The sequence below is a fragment of the Daucus carota genome, chromosome 4 (assembly GCF_001625215.2).
Source record: "Daucus carota subsp. sativus chromosome 4, DH1 v3.0, whole genome shotgun sequence".
In the NCBI taxonomy this organism is placed as follows: Eukaryota; Viridiplantae; Streptophyta; class Magnoliopsida; order Apiales; family Apiaceae; genus Daucus; species Daucus carota.
In genome coordinates, this window is record NC_030384.2 from 50,174,845 (window position 1) to 50,192,471 (window position 17,627).

At 33.2% G+C, this 17,627-nt stretch overlaps 2 protein-coding genes across 2 annotated transcripts; one reads left to right on the forward strand and one right to left on the reverse strand.

The window, feature by feature from the left end:
• The first annotated feature begins 1,306 nt into the window (after positions 1-1,306).
• Positions 1,307-6,403, forward strand: LOC108219182 (amino acid permease 6). Its single transcript, XM_017392486.2, has 7 exons — positions 1,307-1,694; positions 1,806-2,039; positions 2,840-2,933; positions 3,037-3,257; positions 3,384-3,526; positions 5,511-5,738; positions 5,852-6,403. The coding sequence occupies exons 1-7, from the start codon at positions 1,595-1,597 to the stop codon at positions 6,278-6,280; spliced, it is 1,449 nt and encodes a 482-aa protein (XP_017247975.1). The 5' UTR covers positions 1,307-1,594; the 3' UTR covers positions 6,281-6,403.
• Positions 6,404-6,774: 371 nt separating this feature from the next.
• On the reverse strand, positions 6,775-12,982 carry LOC108216008 (KH domain-containing protein HEN4). Its single transcript, XM_017388657.2, has 9 exons — positions 12,815-12,982; positions 11,366-12,127; positions 9,844-10,257; positions 9,478-9,732; positions 8,911-9,261; positions 8,369-8,448; positions 8,143-8,254; positions 7,158-7,315; positions 6,775-7,084 (listed from the first exon to the last, which is right to left on the reverse strand). Exons 2-8 carry the CDS (start codon positions 12,104-12,106, stop codon positions 7,172-7,174), a joined length of 2,097 nt encoding a protein of 698 aa, XP_017244146.1. The 5' UTR covers positions 12,107-12,127; positions 12,815-12,982; the 3' UTR covers positions 6,775-7,084; positions 7,158-7,171.
• Positions 12,983-17,627: the final 4,645 nt, after the last annotated feature.

Genomic DNA, 17,627 nt, shown 5'->3' on the forward strand with positions numbered 1-17,627 from the left:
CACCATAGTCCTTACAGGCTACTCCTCCGTCTCAGTGACGTACATTTTCTGTATCTACATATTTGGAGAGTTTTATAAAATATAATTTCATATGATTTTTTGATAAATTTTAAATATCAAATTTTTATTCTGAAAAAAATTAAAAAATTATACTTTAAAAGGATCTTAAGAAACATGTCAAAAGATGATGTATAAAATTTATTTGGATAATAATTTATTTACAAATTAAAAACAATATGGGTATAAAAAAACTACTCTCACCGTTCTACCTAAGTGTGCGATGTTGGGTACTATTAGAACGTCTACAATGAGGTTGTTTAAAATGGTAGGCTAAATTTGATTTGTAAGAATTAAATATAAGTATAAGATCGATGAAGGCTTCTTCTAACACTTAAAGTTTCAAATGGAATGATTTCTTACATGCTATAAGAGGGTTTTCCAACATGATATCAGAGCTTAAATTTGCCGCAAGTCTCGAGTTCGATACCCTGCCACCCCCAATATTCTCACAATTTAAAAATGTACACGATGGCAATTTACACTCTAAAGATGGGTGTAGTCCACTCTTCAATTAATTATAAGTATAAAATTCATAAAAGGGCACATTCCCATTATGTATTGTAATATATTTTATTTTGATGATAGTGATTATATTAGTTGACTATATTTTAGATCTATCATATTATTATTATTTCAATTTATTATAAATTAAATGTAATATAGTTGATGACGTGGTATTTATTGTATCGGTTTGATAAATATAACTATCCGTCGAAGCTTGAATAAAATTATAGATAAGAAAATAGTATGATTGAAATATGATATAAAATTATTGTTAAGTGGATGGTACGATTGAAATGTGATAGTTTTATTAAATTATATATATATATATATATATATATATATATATATATATATATATATATATTATTTTTATACACTGACTTAATTTTTAGTTAAGAGTTTTTAATAATTGGAGTTGCTCTAATAAAAGATAGAAATGACATATGAAATATTGGACAAATTTAAATAAAATCTTTTAAATTAATAACATCACAAAATCAGAACGCCGAGAAAAACAACTGTAAATACATAAAAACATTCATCTGATAATTTGAGTACAGCAATCTCATAAGATCGACAGAATCTCTTTAGGAAAAAGAACTCGAGAGAATAAAAAATTCAATGTGTCTATGTGCAGCGTAAACGTGGCGCTTTTTCAGACATTTTAATTACAGATCGAATAAACGAAGATACTTTTAACTTTCCAAATTGTTTTTGCAGATTATTTAGGCAAATCATACCCATACGTGATCCACAAAACTTCCTCAATATTCACTGTATTACAAATCTGGAGATTAAAAGTACTCATTTTCCTAATATCTTGAACTCTACAGTTAGGCATAAATTCCTCTTTATCAGAATTCAGAGTACATTTCTATTTGTGAGTGTTTTAAAACAAGCCTTTTTAATCAATTCTCATTTTACTTTTTTGTTCAACTCTCTTGCTCCCCCTTATATATACACCCCTCCTCATCTTTAAAGACCAAACACTCATTCTGACTATACACGAAAAATAGAGTGAGCTAAAAATATGAATACAGAAATTCGCAAACAGCCTTTCTACACCGAAAAACTCGAAAATGGTGACTCCGACAAGAATTTCGATGATGATGGTCGTGTCAAAAGAACCGGTACTTGTAGCCTCACTTGTTTTATTCTCTGTCGGGGAAAACTGTTAGCTAAAAATCTACGTTTTGTTATCGTATTTTTTCGGGATTTTTAATGGAAGGTATTTGTTGCAGGAACATTGCTGACTGCGAGTGCACACATAATAACAGCAGTGATTGGGTCTGGAGTGCTGTCTCTTGCATGGGCCATAGCGCAGCTGGGCTGGGTCACCGGAACCGCGGTTCTGCTGATTTTCTCGGTTATCACTTACTTCACGTCCACTTTGCTGGCGGATAGTTACCGGTCGCCGGACCCCGTCACCGGCAAGAGGAACTACACTTACATGGACGTCGTCAGATCTCATTTAGGTATTCTTTTTCTTACCTTTTTTTGTTTTTACTTTTAATGTGTTTATACTTATTCTCTGAATCGCATAAATGGCAAAAGAATTGAATTCACAAATTTAAAAATTAAAATTGTGCCATATTATTGTTTTAGAATGCAGGATTGTATATTTCTCACAATATTCCTCTTCTTTTCCCTTTGTGTTACAAATTATGTTATTATCTAATTTTATGAATTGTATTAATTACTATATATTGCACGTGGCGCAGATTAAAAGTCCGATTAAGGATATCTTAAAATTTTCAAAGATCTCGTCTTTGTCTTTTTTTTTTTTTTTTTTTTGAAATAAATCTCATCTTTGTCTTAAAACTTGAAAGTTCTTCTTCAAAAAAGATAACATGGGCTAAGAATATTGGTGTTAAATCCATCACATGTCTTGTACCTTCTCCAAATGTATGTGTTATTCATTTTTCTTTTTTGGAAAATAGACTTTTGTCTATGATATCTGAATACCGTAATTAATTAATCTGACTACGCAAATATATTATTAATCCTAAATTTTAAATTCGATACTCATTCATTTCGATATTTATCAAATAAAATAAATATAATTGATAAACATATTTTTTTTTTAAAATAATCAGGCTGTGTTATATGATTCACTTATATGTTATCTGAACGTTGTTAAAGCTTGAAATTATATAATTACTACTGCGATTTTTCTGGCAATATAATCTGATATAGTATTAAATCTCTGGCTCATGTTATTACTACTAGCTAAACATAATTTTAGATGCGAATTACATATGAAATGCTTTTGCAGGAGGTTACAAGGTTCAGCTATGTGGTTTAGCTCAGTATGGAAACCTTATTGGAGTTACCATTGGCTATACAATTACCGCATCCATTAGTATGGTGTAAGTACCTCGTGTTTTTACTGCTGTCTTCACCTGGCCTGGTAAAAAATTTCCGATGACAAATTTAACGTGTCGTTTTCATGTCGTGTTTGAACATGTACAGCGCTGTGATGAGGTCAAACTGCTTCCATAACAAGGGCACTCGTGACCATAAAGAGTGCTCTGATTCAAGCTACCCATTCATGTCCGTATTTGCAATAATCCAGATTATTCTGAGTCAAATACCGAATTTTCACAAGCTGTCATGGCTCTCTATTTTAGCCGCTGTCATGTCCTTTGCTTACTCCTCCATCGGCCTTGCCCTTTCCATCGCCAAAGTTGCAGGTACATTTTTATCTTAATTTCTCCGATATCAATACTCATTTCCGACTGTCGAGTGAATTACACGAGTGCTCGATATTTCCGATTATTTATAAATATGTTTATTAAATGGTGATATGGGTTGTGAAGGAGGAGCACATCCGAGAACAACGCTGACAGGGACAACAGTGGGAGTGGAGGTAACAGGGTCAGAAAAGATCTGGAGAACATTTCAATCCATCGGAGATATCGCTTTCGCTTATAACTACTCCACAGTCCTCATTGAAATTCAGGCATGTTAACTCGACTTATATCTCTCTTTCTCTCCATACAAAAATTTAATAATTTTAAACGGGAGGAATACCCGCACGACAAAAATGATGAAAGCTTTTAGGCTTATCCTAAAAATCAGCAATTGATTAGTGTGCCATATTGAATGAGGCATGCCATATTGAATGAGGCATGCCGCATCCCATACCCATAAATGAAAGTCATCCACTTGTTGTCTAAGAAGACATAGCATGTTTGCCTCATGCATGCTGTCTACTCCTCTAATTTAATGTCTATTTTTCTGATTACCGTTTTAGTTTCGTCACATTACCGTTTTAGTTTCGTCACCAGACTAAGATCTCGTATAAGGCTAAAAAGGTGAAAAAACCGACTGTATTAATTAGGGGTAAAAACAGACGTACAGAACCAGACGTCTGTTCGTTCATAATCCACCGAATTATTGTTAGGTCAAGGTGTCGTCTTCCAGGGGGTTCATTTATTAGTTTAGATAGTAACGTAACACACCTATGTATTTGTATGTGCTTATTCATGTGTGTACGTGGTACTGTCTGTCTCAATTGTTGTTAATATATACAGAGTATTATAAAGTAATCTGTTCACTTGTTCGTTGTGTACCCCTTTCGATTACCTTAAACAATCTGTTTATGCCGGTATAACATACAGTACGTGGCGTGTATGCATATGAATATGTCTCGATGCTCCGTCGGTTTTGAAGTTCACGGTACTTTAATCGAAATTAGTTTATAAAATTTTGGTTGTAAATATCATATATTTTTTAAATTTATATAAATAATTTATATATGAAATTATGAAATAAGGATTTTATGTTTATAAATAAGAATATTTTACAATCATGATTAATTTTAGAAATATCGAGGTCGGGACTAGTCCTGTCTTATTCCCTAATTGTAGACAAATGTAATTTCAAAATCAATAATGCAGATGTTAGTAGTTCAATTATTCTTAAGCTACGTGAAGAAATTCTACACCTACATCTATTATTACTAACAAGAGTACAAATTCATGAATTAAATAAAAATTTCATTTCTTAGTATACGTTGTGATTTGGCCGCTCCGATATACATTAAGGTGTATGAACGAGGACCATCAATTTAAAAGCTATTAAAAATTGACATTTGGGACCTCCCTAAGTCGATTCCATGTGCATAGACATAGATTTGAAAATGACACCAAGAAACTTCATTATTCTACGTTATGGGTTAAAAAAAGTGGCCTCTTTGTTTACTTTGTAATTTTGCAATAGGAGAATATTAGAGTGAACACAAATGTGGGCCCTAAATTTGGTGGGCCTCACAAATTTGTTTATATGTCCTCTCACAGCATGGTGAGAAGAAACTCCATCTTTCCTTTATGTGTTAACCTTTCTTTATTTAGATCTCTCTTTAATTTTGAGTCACATGTTGCTTAGGTGTCACTTCATTTCATTGTTAAGACTATGATTGACTTGGAGTGTTTCTTTTTATTACAAGGACTAGGTTGGAAATATGTTGTTAAGTACATGGGGTTTCTCTGTTATATGGAACACTGTTTGTACTCTAGGTGGATCATCTTGTCCCAATGTCCCATCTTGAGTGAGGTTTTGAACCACTAGTTTCTTCACATGATTTAAGTTGTTTGATAAAATTTGTGTAGATGGTACTAGTAAATGAGGTTTGGAACCTATCTTCTTCACATAATTTAAGTTATTTGATAAATATATGCGGATGTTTTATGTGTCGTGTTACTTGTTGAGCTACAAATTCTGAACGGATTTTTAAAAATATTTAGAAGGACCGTCATCAGAACTCTGATACGATTTTAAGTTAACGATTCTCTAATCCTATTCGAGATTGACTGAGAATTCATATGTTGCATATGAATGAATGTTGTGATTTGATTGAGCTTTAAATTTGAAGTTTTTGATTTTAAACTAAAAACGCGGGAAAAAATGTGCATAACAGGAAGTTTAATGTTTGTTGAAAACAGGATACACTGAGATCACCCCCATCGGAGAACAAAGTGATGAAAAAGGCTTCCTTGGCTGGAGTTTCCACCACAACTATGTTCTACATGTTGTGTGGCTGCTTAGGCTATGCTGCATTTGGGAACAAGGCGCCTGGAAATTTTCTCACTGGTTTTGGTTTCTATGAGCCCTTCTGGCTAATCGACTTCGCCAACATCTGCATTGCAATTCATCTCATCGGTGCATATCAGGTGATAACCTGTAGTACACAGGCCTTCTTGAACCAAATTTTGCGTTATTTTTCATTTGTCCTTGCAACTAGTAAGCTTCGGTTAGCTTATATATCCTTGCTGCGACAATGTAGGTGTTTGCACAGCCCATATTCGGATTTGTTGAGTCTCGGTGCAGCAAGCGATGGCCAGAGAGCCAATTCATAGCAGCTGAGCACCCGATTCCCATTCCATTCTGTGGAGTGTTGCATATCAATTTCTTCAGGATGGTGTGGCGAACAGCGTACGTGATAATCACCTCTGTGATTGCCATGCTACTCCCGTTCTTCAACGACTTCTTGGGATTAATCGGGGCTGCTGCTTTCTACCCATTAACTGTATATTTCCCAATAGAAATGTACATTGCGCGAGCAAAGATACCAAAGTTCTCCTTCACCTGGGTGTGGCTCAAGATTTTGAGCTGGGTGTGCTTGATCGTGTCGATTGTAGCAGCTGCAGGATCCATCGAAGGCCTGATCACAGATCTCAAGACATACAAGCCCTTTAAAAACGTAGAGGATTAAGCTCCATCGGCTGGATGTTCAGTAATGTAGCGGTTTGTTCGTGTAATATAGTAGTTACAAGCAAGGATGATATGAAATGTTTCGAATTCTATAATAATACATCTAGAATTGAGTTGTTCTTGAGTGCAATTGCACAGAAGGTTGCTTTCAAAAATTTACATGTTACATGCCAGGGAATGAATGTAACAATGTCAACAATTAAAGAATGTGCTTATTATTGAGGTGTCCAGCATCTCCCTAACTCGAAACGTGACGCTGACTTCTGCAAGATTATAGTTACGCCATCTCCAACACTTGAATCCTAAAACTAATTACATCAAACTTCTATGTGCTATGTTATATAATTAAACCAGATCAACAGAGCCAAAGCTGAAAGAGGTCGAGGAAATAAAACAGATGTTGCAGATTTTTTATATAGTTCAGATGTTGCAGATGGAATTCTTTGTTTATACTAGTCCCAAAACATAAACCTAATGTAATAAAAAAAAAAGAAATAGTTTCTGAAAGATCTGAACTTGCTGGCGATTAAGTTTGACAGTTGAAGTTTAAAACATCTATTTTCATGACAATCATGGCATTCCCCACTATCATCACAACTTGATCTTTCAAAAAGATTTCAACTGAAGAAAGCATTAAGTTACAACTACAACAGACGAATCCAATCCACAATTCGGATGAACCAACTTAGAAGGCCGGTATTATGTTAACCACAATCTTCAGCTCTCAAAGAGTCAGTATCAGCGAAAAGCAAGTCCCCACAATCTTTAGCTCACAGAAAGTCATTATCAGCAATTTGCAAGTTATCTGTATTATATAGAGTCTATAGTCAAAAAAGATTCGGGAGACAAATGAGTATAACAAGAAACCATAACATTACCTCAAATTAAGAGATTATGCTGCAATGGACTCGCTAATGACAAATGCATGTATTAGACTCTGTGCTGCACACGTCTGTTCAGGGGTACCGGATATTATAATTGCAGTTTCTGCTGCTCCAGGTTTTGGATCAGTAATCGTAATCTTGGCATCAGATATCTGAAAAAATGTTGGTCTCATCACGAATACAAATCTTTTATGTTCAATAACTACAAAAGACTTTAAACAGTTAGTAAACGCCAAACAGAAATTGATCATTTCACTATGAGTATTTATACCTAACCACCGTACTGCGTCCCTAGACAGATAATTTAACAGGAAAAATAATCCAAAGGTAGATATTTCCTCTGGAGTTGCACCTCTCTTCAATAAGGTTTTCTTTTTGTTTTCGCTTTGAAGGTGCCGATGTACAGTATTCTGCGCATACTCGATTCTTTTTAAAATAAATTATTGACTACACACTGAAGATTAAATATGGAAAAGCACAGGGATTAAAGCGGTGAAAGAGGATAAGCAACCAAGTACATAATTCATTCTCAAGCCGACAGTAAAATACATCCCTTTTCAGTGACATGTTTTAGATCAGAGAGAAATTAGATAGAACCAAATCAGTTTTCCTTTACTAGCATGTACAGATATACACTTGCCATATACAAACAACCAGAAAAATGCACAGCACAATTCATGTTGGTTGTTGGTGATCGCATATAGATTTTTCCACACAAACATCAGACAACTTGGATGTCTACTTGTTGCCTCATATAATAATTACGTAGCAAAATATACAGCAGACAATAAGATACCATCATTATTTGAAGAAAAAACAATCAAGACATAATATCGACTTGATCCACAAAGATATAAAATTTATGTAGGTCTTTCTGTAAGTAATTAAAAAATACTAAGCCTGCCTATATAATAAGAAAACATAATTATGCCAATTTCTTTTCACCAGAAGTTAAAAATTTTCTGATGACAAGATTTACCTCTCGGATTTGTTTTAGACATTCACCATCCTCGCCATAAATTGCAGGTACAGCTGAACGGGGAACTAGTACTTCCAAAGTGGTGCTAGTGATGATAGCATGTTGGCTTCCCCTACATATAGAAAAACACATTAATTATTCAAAATAATATAAGTAACTTAGACCAGGCAGTTCAAATGACACACAAAATACAAAATTCAAAATTCAGTTAACAAAATATGAATACCCTCCAGATCCAGTCATTCTTCTGTCTGGGCCTCCGGAATAGTCTGGCAAACCTATACGTCCACCACCTTCACTTAGTCCCTAAAAGCCATCAATTAAGCACTCATTACAAAAAGGAACAACATATATATTTAAAAGGAATGACATACAAATTTATTGCACTTAAGGGGTATCCTTGCTACTATACAGCTATATCCTTCTATAAAGGAAAACACAGATTGGTGATCCTACATCTTCTACACTAAACTAAATAAGGTAGGTTTTTCCAAATTTATCAAGATATGTCTCGAACAGTCATCTTTTAGATTACATTGAGTACAAATCAGATACTACTAATCAAGAAGCATCCTGCCCCAACTTTTATAAGTTTACTGCAATTCATCGAATCAGTGGTCTTTTCTGAGAAATTATTATTAACTAAATGTGTAAGCAGCAGAAGGAAATACCTTAATAGAACGATATATAGAAAGCCAAAGTACATTTTTACAATTGTCAAGAATAAGCATCAGGAGAAAAGACTCTGCAAGTACAAAAATATAGGACCTGAGAACTCCATGTGGCTGCAGGTAGCATCCTTTCAGAAATATGAGGGGGAAAGCCTGGTCTGTGGATATTGTGCATAAGAGGAGTGCGATCCTCATGCAGATCAAATCCCCCATGCGTAGGAGGCCCACCAACATTAAATTTGTGAGTTGATGGGGTGAGGCTGAAATACGTTCTAGGCGGTGATAGTTCAATTCTTTCCATGTTTGAAAGAAATGGGGGTCCTTGATCTGGAAATGCATGATTTGAAGGATTCTTCATGAAAGGAACTACATTACGGAAGAAATTTTCACGCAGTCTGTCAGTTATGTGCAGTAGGGCTTCTTGAACTTGGTCAAATTCTCCCTTTATCTGTCACATAAAATGTAAAACCAATGTTTAAAAAAGTCAAGAAGTCTCTGTCTAGCACTCATATAAAAAACATATAAATGGCATGTGCTGCATTATATAAACATGGAAGCGCCATTGAAGGGTTTAAATGAAAAAAAACTTTTTTTTTGCTAAACTAAATGGAAAAAACATTTTACTGTAAAAGTTGTTTTCTTCAAAGAAAGCATCCAACCACACCTGAATTACTTCTTCATTCTCTGAGGCACATTTTGGAATATGATCCTTCGGCATTATACGTATATAAGCCCCAGTAAACTTCCTCATTTCAGTTATGATAGCACCACCTTTGCCCAGGAGACAACCAATTTGATTGGAGAATACAAGAATTTTTGCCACAGCTGTTTTCTCCTTACCCTCAGAAGAAGCCGCAACTATCCTGGCCTGGACACGGAGAACTCCATCTTGCGGAGCAGATATTCTATCAGCTGAATGCTGCATTGTAAGTTGCTTACATGTCACAATTTGTTTACTGACCAATTGCTTTGAAAATACTGCTTTAGAAGAAAATCAAAGAAATTTAGAGGGGAAAACAAAAAATGATACCGCTGGACCCGATATGATGATGACACGATCCTCTGAATCTAAGCCACCAATTACTTTTATTTCACAGCCGGTCTCCTGTTGTAATGTGTTGACAATAGATCCTCCCTTCCCAACCACACCTCCAGCTCTTTCAGCAGGGCAGAGTAACCGAAATGTCAGGATATACCGTGAAGGATTCACGTGGCCTAGGATGCCATTTTCACCATCGCGAGGAACAACATAAGGGGGTCCTTGAGATGGAAAAGGAAAGTTTCGTACGGGGTAGGTCTTTAGCCTCGGAAAAAGATGATCAGAAGATTGAGATGGCCTGGTGGTGTTGATAGCTAGTGATTCATCACCCCGGAGAGGATGCTCCAAAAGCTGTTGCGAGACACATAAAAGAGCTCTCCTTACCTTATCCAGGCTCCCAGTTATCTGCATTGAGATTATGAAATAATGAAATATTAAATAAGATTAAAATAAGGACGAAGTACAATTTTATACAATGGGATAAACACATCTACATCAGTGACATTGTGAATGTCACAGGTTAAATGAGAGACCAGGATCATAAGCACGTCAACCTGTCAAATAGATTGGCACCCAGACCTGACAAAAGGTCACGGATTATGCAGTAACTTGCTGAGCCCTCAGTTGCTGCTTTTTTTTGGCTCTCTCCGTGTAGCTTACGCAGATAGATTTGTTCTCAAATAAAATATTGAAAGACCACATATATCCTTTCAACTGATTGCTCAGACAAATAATTATTGACTAGGTGAAGGAAAAAACACTAACAAGGAACTTTTAGTTATAGGTTTATGCAGACCAGAGAAACAATATTAATAGTGACATTAATACAGTTAAGTATTGTAAACATATGTCTTTAAAACACCATCTTGTACGTAACAATTAATAATGATTCTTGCTTCCCATTGTGAAATTACATGATATCATTACGAATATTAAACAAGTAATGATGTAAGCAAATTTCAAGCATCATAATCTTGTAGCTAGTAACAACTACATAATACTTCTTATTAATTTTATCATCCTCTTCTCCTTTTGGGGATGTTGAAGATGTCCTCTTTCCGAAATAGGTTTTTTAACCAATTCATTCAAACAACACTCTTAAAGTGGCTAAAAACTAAAACCTAGCCATATGGCATACAGTTTTCAATTAATGATTATATAAAATTAATCCATTCTCAGAATATAGATTTTTGTACTAATTACAGTGATATATGAAACACTTTTGCGCATTGAGGAAGACAAAATGATTCGAGAGATAGATTAATGATGAAAGCAGAATTTAAGGGAGAATTGAGTTTGAAAAAAACAACTGATATCATGTAAGTCGTGATCGGTGTAATTATCGTAGCTAAATACAAAAAATTAGAATATTCATCAATTACTATAAAAATAAAGCATTAAATTTGGAACTACGTTAGTTTTTCAACAGACATGGTCTAACATATATGACATCTAATTTGGGACGGATTGACATAAATAGATGGCGGGAATTAAACATGTGTAGTTTTCATACCTGGACCACGTCATCATGAGTAGAGGCACAGACAGGTTTCTTATCCGAAGGAATAATTCTAATTTGTGCCCCGCTTTCCGACACCATTTGTCTAATTACACTACCTCCTTTCCCCAAAATGCAGCCCAATTGGGTAGAAAGAATAAGCAACCTCACAGTACATATTGAAGCCTTCTGATTTACTTCATTACCCCCATCTGTTTCTTGTTCTCTCTCGGCAATCTTTTCAAAAACAAGTAACAGCGCTTTCTGAGCAGCAGAAGGTCCCTTTTCCGATCCTGCATCCCCGGCAGCAACAGAATGTTTATCTTGACCATCATTCTCTTGTTCATCTGCATCGCCAACTTCATCACTAGTATTCTTTTCTTCCTCCTCTTTCTTCTGTTCACTGCCACCTTCAACACTGGTATTTTTTCCTTCCCCCTCTTTGTTCTGATTACTGCCACCTCCATTTTCCTTGTCAGACTCAAGAATGACAATGACCCTTTCATCACATCCGGGAACAATTTCCTCAACTCTGACCATTGCACCTGTTCTTTGATAAATTTGTAAGATGATGCCCCCATCCTTACTGATTACACTGTCACCTTTCGATACAGGACAAAGTACGCGGAGGAAAGTGGTTTCAAGAGGGCTTCCCAAACTCTGTGAAGCACGAGCTGCAGTCTTTTGCCACTTTCCCCTAACTTCTGGCTCATTACGGTCGTGCTTTCTCTTAGTCGGAATCAGTTGAACTGACATATTGACGAAACTGAAACGAACCTGTGTACATGCTTCTTATAGTGAACATTTGGAAATACAATCTGGAATTACCTAATTAACGAATTGAGACCAAAGTTGACTACGAAACAAGTGAATAATCAATATCAAGTATGCAATTTTCATCAGTTATATCTTCACACCAAAACTTCCCACCTCAAAACCTTTTTTACCTTCTTTAGCATCATTCGAACGTTAACTCACAATTATTTCAATTTACACACATTACCCTTACTGGCGTCTAATTCGGCATCAAAATAACTCATGCCATACCATAATTTACGTGCTATTTCACACGCGTCAACCAGACACTTGCTAACAAACATTTCCACTGAATTCTTTTAACTGATATCGACACTACATCTCAATATCACACACTAAACACTTATAATTATTTTTACGACTAAACTCCTTCCATTAATTTTAACATCTATCGTCCGAAACAAGAATCACCAACAACTGTAAAAGAATCAAGCTCTCGCCTTTGCTACAAACAAGCTCATACACACATTCAGTACAAAAACAAAAACAAACCAACATCAAAAACCTTATTTTCTTGAACCACAGATATAAAAATTCAAAGAACTAGACTAATTCCTCATACCGTAGAGCGCAACAATTGAGCTGAAACAAGTGAAAGTGAAGTCATTTACATAAACAAAACTGGATAAAACACAACTAAATGCTTACCTCTAAGCTTGTGAATTGAGGGTCTTTTAGTTCAAGAATTTGAGCTTCGATGCAAATGGGTGCAGCCCTTTTCTTTTCGGTCTTGATCAGAACAATTTATATAAGCGCCTGTATGGCTGTATATATTTTTCACTTCCACGGCTCACCGTAAGGAAAAACCCCGTATGTGCTGTATGCCGTATGGTGCGGTATAGTCATATACTCTTGCGACTTTTTTTTTTTGCCACTCAACTTATAGTGTTTTTAGAAACTTACCACCCAACTAATTTTTTTATTCTTTTAGTCACTAATATAAGGTTTGGTTTTATTTTTAGCCACCAACTTAGGTTTGGATTTGATTACCAGTATTATGATAAATTTTTTTATCACTAAACTTATTGCGTTTTTAGAAACTAACCACTGTACTATAATTTTTTTATTTTACTCACTAGTGTTAGATTTAGCTCTTTTTTTTTGTCACTGAATTTGATTATTAGCATTACATTTTATGTGTATCATTATTAAAATATAGTGGTAGTCGGTAATATTTTGATGATTTGATATATGTTTGTATTTTTATATGTAGTACTTTTTATGTCTTCAAAGTCGCTTACCATGGATGATAAGAATTTTACACGCATTATATCGCCTTTAAAAGATGTGGTTTCATATATAACTTTATTTTTTTTCTTCCGAATGAAAATTCAGCGTTTGAATTTTTACACACAAAAATAAGTTATGAAACTATGTTTTATAAGAATCTTAAATACATGCTAAGCACTAGAGAAAATTTGTAAACTAATGAAAGGGACGGAGGGAGTAATAATAATATAGAATGATGCATTATATATAGAGGACAATTATCGAAAATTAAGTTTTCCTCTCTATTTATTTATCTCGAAAATTGTAATAAGATAAAGTTATTAAAATTTTTGAAGATAAATTTAAGAAAGATCTTAGACTGAGCTAGTCCATTGAAAGTTTAATAGCAAAAGATGATGCGTCATATCACTCAATTACACTTTATCTTATAAGAGAGGGTGAATTGTTTGAAATCGTTGATTTCATATTCATGATTTATTGAATTTTTAGAATCTAATTACTATTATTCCTGATTTTAATTTTTCATCGGCTCATTTTATATTACTATTGCTATATATAAGGATATAAACATACGACACATCATCAAAATATTAAATACTATCACTATGTATAAATGATGATACAAAAAATTATCATAATGCTATTAGTCAAATCCAAACCTAAGCTGGTGGCTAAAAACAAAACCAAACCTAACGTTAGTGACTAAAAGAATAAAAAAATTAGTTGGGTGGTAAGTTTCTAAAAACACTATAAGTTGAGTGGCAAAAAAATCTATTTTCCCTAAGGAAAAACCCCGTATGTGCTGTATGCCGTATGGTGCGGTATAGTCATATACTCTTGCGACTTTTTTTTTTTTTTTTTTTTTGAATGGTTGGGTTGATTGATTAAAATTCGGGACAAAAGGAAATGAAATTAGATGTATTTTAATATTAAAATATTATTTAATACTTATTAACAAGTATATATTTTAGTTGATCACAGGTTCTTTAATTGTTCATAATTAAAATAATATAGTTTTTTTAATTTTAATAAATTATCATACTTCGATTAAAAAAATATAATGATTAATCGATTAAATCGGGAATTTTTAGTGTTTGCACGTATTTTAAGACTAGTATAAAGTATGGTTCCTTGATGTCCTTTTACTCTTTTTTTTTCTAAATAAAAATTTAAATGCCATATTTTTATTTAGAAAAAAATAATTATGAAACTATAAATAATTGAGGTCTCAAAATACGTGTCGAAAAATAACGTAAAAAATCTGCAGGGATGAAGGGCATATATTTTTTACGACAAAAATGTTATTTCCATTAAATTTCTATTTATCATTTAAAAATAAAAATATCTAATGGATATTAGTGTGTCGAAAAAATAAATACAATTACTAGTTACTCTAATTTATAAATTATTTTATATGATAATTTTTATAAAATAATAAACTTGTCTACTATTACTCCGTCCGTCCGATGAAAAATATACGCTGGGATTAGACACGAAGACCAAGATAAAATATAAGAAATGAGTAAAGTTAGATAAAAAGCGGGTAAAGTGGTGTAACTCGTTTATTTTGAATAATAGATCTGAGATAATAGAGGAAAGTAGGTGGTGTAACAGTGTTTTTATTATTATAGAACGAAGACAGTGGAAAAAAGTAATAGGTGTAATAGCGTTTTATATTATAAAAAATTGCTATTTTGAAAATCAATATCAATATCAATATACTTATATAAAGGAAAAGCGAGGGGCGTGTAGGTGGCGCCTCTCACATCGCTCCGTTCTATTTTTCTAATTTTCTGTCAATATACTTATATAAAGGAGAAGCGAGGGGCGTGTAGGTGGCGCCTCTCACATCGCTCCGTTCTATTTTTCTAATTTTCTGTAAATTTTGGATGAAAAAATATCAACAATTAGAATTACCTTTTTTAGTTTCGGGTATATTAGAAGCAAGTTTCTGAATCCGATTTTGTTTTCAGATTATTTATGGAATATAGTAGCTTGAAAATTTTAATTTGATTTTGTTTCAATTATTTAATTATGGGAAAGAGTAGCACACAAGTCTCCCTGCACCTATAAATACCCCTGTAGATTGTAGGGTTTTGGATCATCTAAATCTAACTTCTTCTTTTTCAATACCACAACCCTACCTCTCTCTGGTGATAGTTCTCTTGCTTGCTCGATTTCTAATAAAGGTTGTTACAAGTAAAGGTAGTTATATACCGCTATGTTGGAGTCGACAAATCCAAATACGAGAAAAGAATATAGTCTTGACATAATATTGATGGATGATATCAATAAATTAATTGTTAGTGATATATGTTTGTTGGGTATTATTTTATAATATTTGTTTTGTTTTTCGGACATGTTTGTTGTTGTTAATTTTTATATGATTTACTTTGTATACATGAAAAAAATTATTCATGCATTATCTGTTTGCTCCGTTCAAGCAATTTTTAAGTGAATGCTATTTATACAGTATTAAGATATAAAGGTGTTTACAAGCAAGGGTAGTTATAGACCGTTATCTCACGGATTTAAATTACATGTTTTTGTGCACAATCAATCCAAAAATCAATATACTTATATAAAGGGGAAGCGAGGGTCGTGTAGGTGGCGCCTCTCACATCGCTCCGTTCTATTTTTCTAATTTTCTGAAATTTTTGGATAAAAAATATCAAAAATTAAAACTACCTTTTTTAGTTTCGGATATATTAGAAACAAGTTTCAGAATCTGATTTTGTTTCAGATTATTTATGGAATATAGTAGCTTGAAAATTTTAATCTGATTTTGTTTCAGATTATTTAATTATGGAAAAGAGTAGCACACAAGTCTCTCTGCACCTATAAATACCCATATAGATTGTATGGTTTTGAATCATTTAAACACAACCTCCTCTCTCTCAATACCATAAGTCCACAGCCCCACCTCTCTCCGGTTGAACGAAAAATATCAAAAATTAGAACTACCTTTTTTAATTTCGGGTATATTAGAAGCAAGTTTCAGAATCTGATTTTGTTTCAGATTATTTATGGAATATAGTAGCTTGAAAGTTTTAATCTGATTTTGTTTCAGTGCTCGATTTCTAACTCGGTGGTGCCGTTCTTCTGCAACGATAAGTGAAGGCTGTTTATACAGTATTAAAAAAAATAAAGGTGCTATGTTGGAGTCGACAAATCCAAATACAGGAAAAGAATATAGTTTTGACATGATATTCATGGATGATATCAATAAATTAACTGTTAGTGATGTATGTTTGTTGGTTATTATTTTATAATATTTGTTTTGTTCTTCGGACATGTTTGTTGTTGTTAATTTTTTTATGATTTACATTGTATACAGGAAAAAAATTATTCATGCATAATCTGTTTGCTCCGTTCAAGCATTTTTTAAGTAAAGATTGTTTATACAGTATTAAGATATAAAAGTTTTTACAAGCAAGGGTAGTTATAGACCGCTATCTCACGGATTTAAGTTAGATGTTTTTGTACACAATCAATCTAAAAAAATTGGAGTAAGGTGACAATAAAGAACATGATTACTTTTCAAAAAAAAAAACACAAATAAAATTAAGATTCGTCGTGCTTTAAATTGTTAATTACGTGTATAAATTTATTTTCATTTTTTCACCATGAATTATATTCCAATATTGTAATTTTATATATTAATATTGGTATTATATCAAGATTTTTATAATATAAAATTTATTTTATCCTACAAATATTAATTTGGTAACATTAATATACTTTTTACAGACAGTCACAAAATTATTTTGTTCTACAATATTAATATTAAATCGTTAATATAATTTTTATAGACCGCCGCAACGCGCGGCTTCTCAACTAGTTGAAGTAAAGTGACAATGTAACAACATGATTACTTTTCAATAAAAAACACAAATAAAACTAAGATTCGTCGTGTTTTAAATTGTTAATTACGTGTATAAATTTATTTTCATTTTTTCACCATGAATTATAGTCCAATTTTGCAATTTTATATATTAGTATTGAAATTACATCAAGGTTTTTATAATATAAAAATTATTTTATCATACAAATATTAATTTTAAAACATTAATATAATTTTTATTGACATCCATAAAATTATTTTTATAGGCCGTCGCAACGCGCGGCTTCTCAACTAGTTATATTTATAAGAATATCAAAATATACGCAAACAACAGCTAACCCAAACGAGTATATGCCCTCCTGGCTCCTGGATAATGGAGGGAGTATA